The sequence below is a fragment of the Sinocyclocheilus rhinocerous genome, unplaced genomic scaffold (genome assembly GCF_001515625.1).
Source record: "Sinocyclocheilus rhinocerous isolate Xijiao unplaced genomic scaffold, SAMN03320098_v1.1 scaffold1099, whole genome shotgun sequence".
NCBI lineage: Eukaryota > Metazoa > Chordata > Actinopteri > Cypriniformes > Cyprinidae > Sinocyclocheilus > Sinocyclocheilus rhinocerous.
This window is the reverse complement of record NW_015634461.1, coordinates 590,618-593,766: the sequence shown is the minus strand read 5'-3', so window position 1 is coordinate 593,766 and position 3,149 is coordinate 590,618. Positions and strand designations below refer to the sequence as shown.

Sequence of the window (3,149 nt, the reverse complement as noted above, 5' to 3'; positions counted from 1 at the left end):
TGCCGGCGTGTAGATGGCCGTGGATGAAGGTGCCGGCGTGTAGATGGCCGTGGATGAAGGTGCCGGCGTGTAGATGGCCGTGGATGAAGGTGCCGGCGTGTAGATGGCCGTGGATGAAGGTGCCGGCGTGTAGATGGCCGTGGATGAAGATGTTGGCGTGTAGATGGCCGTGGATGAGGATGCTGGCGTGTAGATGGCCGTGGATGATGCTGTGGAAGCTGTGGACTCTGCTTTGATCACTTCTAATAAGAGAGTGTCATCCAGCCACGAGGGGTCACTGATGGAAGAGCTTGACATCTTTGTAACAAACATAATTCATAACATTCTGATTAACAATTTTGTTTTATCATGAAAGAAGTAATATGCTGAAATGGTAATTGCAATTGTAAACATTCATTTAAAGTTGTGGTAAGACGGTTTGTGCATCACACAACTCACTTGATCTTTCTTGTCATAAATGTACTTCCTAAACCTTTTCATCTGCACGCTGGCGATATGGGTCACAGGCGTGTGTAGCCACTGGCTTACAGAGCTGTACGCTTTTTGGATCATACTAAAATCCTCTGGCCTGTCCTTCTGGGCAGAATACTGGCTGTAGAGCTCCCACATCTCCTGAAAGGTATGGTACTTGAACCCTTTCTGTCCATAAATGCATTGGTGGACATTGGCCTCCAGGACAACTGAGACTTGTGGAAAGCTCTCTGCGTACTCTGCCAGGTAGTCTTTTATCCAGTGATGTTGGATCTTCTCCTTTCCAGGTTTGTTAGAGAGTTCTTCTCTATGCTTGTCAACCAAACTGCAATTACATGCATCAATTGCAAAATTAAGATTGAAACTTTGCAAAGACAAAAAGTTAACAGGCTACACAGTGATAACAGCCATGGACTTACATAAATAAATATAGAGAGAGAGAGATTATTTGCTATCAGCATCTTTTTAAGCATAAATAAAAACTTTGTTAGTTGAATATGCTTACTACTTCATGTAGCCCACATCGTTTGCCACAAGCCAGTGAAACGGGGCATTGAGATACTGGCCAAATGGCAGGACCAGCTTCCCCAGGCACTGCTGTCGTGATGGCGCAGGGATCCCTTCAGCATGAAGTGCCCTTTCAGCATGGGCTAGGGCAGTGGACTCATTCAGCAGCTGTGCAGGGGGGAGAGGAAAAGTCTTCTGTCTATCTCTGTGGGCACAGGCCTCATTCGTCGCCACCAATAGGGCCTGTTGACGATCCTCTGGAGCAGTGGGGTTTTGAAGACGGATGATGGGCGTCGCCATATCAAGGTGCACTGAAATAAAGATACCACCTTGAAGGTAACTGTATTAAGTGATTTTTAGCCATTGAAACACAATCAGCAGTGAAAGAGAACTAATTTAGCTATATGTGTGTGTGCTGTCTGAAAGACTGTTTCTGAGCGCTGTCAGAGAGGCGCGCACACGTGAAAACAGTGCTCATAGAGTATTGGACGTTATATGAACGAGTATTGAGTTATTTTTACCGTTTTATAGGACTTGAATGGTTAAACACACTTTTATGTCAAAATGCCCGTTTTTGCAAGTATCCTCGTAAACACAGTAATTTAGGTCTTAAATGAAAGCAAACAGCTGAGAAAGAAAACACATGTGTAACAGTATATTGAATCCGGGTAGCTCTTAAAGTGACAGCAGTCTAATATTCCTGCTGTCTGACAATCATGTTAATCAAACAACAAAAGAGAGATAATCTCTCACTGCTCTTTACTAAATCACTTTTATAACTTTAATAAGAATAAATATATATTTAATTTACACAGTGAAGAATATGCAGCGTTTTTATACATTTGATTACTCTATACAATGTATGTAGCATAGCATTTCTTATTTGCTCTACTGTAGTTTTTTGTCCTGTTGCTTGTAATTAGTTTCTTATTCTTATTTAATCACTGACTGTTTACTTGTCTTCAGAAAGAGGGCAAAAGCTGCTTTAAACACAAACGATGCTCACAACAAATGTTGATTTTATTTAGTTAATAGAACTTAACTGATAAAGAAAATCTATTTATGACATTATTTTTGACAGCTTCCTCATTTTACAGCATTTTTACACAAGTGCCTGAAACTTTTAACAGTACTGTAGCTTTGCAGGTAGGTTTCTTTAAGCATCTTGGAGACGTCTCCACAGTTCTTCTGGATTGAGTCTGTCTCAGTTTGTTCTGTTTCTTCATGTCACTACAAACAGACTGATGATGATCACAGATCTCTGTGAGGAGCACAGGCTGCTGTCAGACAAAAATCTCACTGCATTATTACAATCAATGGCAAAATAAATGTTTGGAAATGTAAACTGATATTTCCTACCGACACACTACACTACTGCAAAAGATAGAAATAACTGACTTAAAGGCACAATATGTACGTTTTTTTAATTAAAATATCCAGAAATCATTAGAACAGTTATATTTTGCTGACTTGTGTACTTACATTATCCCAAATATTTCGAAGAATGTTTAAATCCAGAGAAATAGCTCTTTTAAATAGTGGCTGGTCCCTGGTTATTGCGTCGCCTGCCAATGACGTCATGCACCCTCCATTTCCGGTTTTGTTTTGTAGAAAACATGGAAACACCAAAGACGCTTTAATATGTTGTGCGTTTTATTAGACCGGTGACGACCGCACAGAGTAGCATTATAACAGAACTTTCAAACGTATCTAGTATGATAAAACAGCGCTGCTTTACCCCACATACGCACGACCGGAAGCAGCGGAAGCGGTCGACTGTGGCATAATAAAAGCTCCGCTGCTTTCCAGCCGTGTGTCACGCTCGTTCAGCGCCTCGTTTCACTTCGACGGCTTTCAGCCTCACCCTGCTTCATTCTACTACGTTAATAAATCATTAGCTCATCCATGAACATGATTTCTGCCCGAGTCCCGTCGGATTGCATCGGCTGTGCGGATGAAGACCACAACTCCCATGATTCCACACTCAGTCACAGCGTCATCAAACTACGCCTTTGTCTATTTGCTTATTTTGAATACGCGCCCTCTAGCGGCAAAAATTACATATTGTGCCTTTAAGTAAAAATATGTTTCTCATATAGGCCTATTTATTCGTTTTATATATATATAGCCTAGCTTTATTATGTTTTTCTCCGCTCGCAGAAGCGCTGCAG

General features: G+C 41.3%; 1 protein-coding gene across 1 annotated transcript in view; it reads right to left on the bottom strand.

Moving 5' to 3' along the window:
• LOC107745573 (uncharacterized) overlaps nucleotides 1-3,149 on the bottom strand; it is an 18,907-nt gene that overhangs the window by 13,899 nt on the left and 1,859 nt on the right. Inside the window, exons 2-4 of the mRNA XM_016559463.1 lie at nucleotides 977-1,289; nucleotides 439-796; nucleotides 5-297 (exon numbers count right to left, since the gene is read on the bottom strand). Coding sequence (XP_016414949.1) covers nucleotides 5-297; nucleotides 439-796; nucleotides 977-1,289 — 964 coding nt within the window. The remainder of the gene's footprint in view (nucleotides 1-4; nucleotides 298-438; nucleotides 797-976; nucleotides 1,290-3,149) is intronic.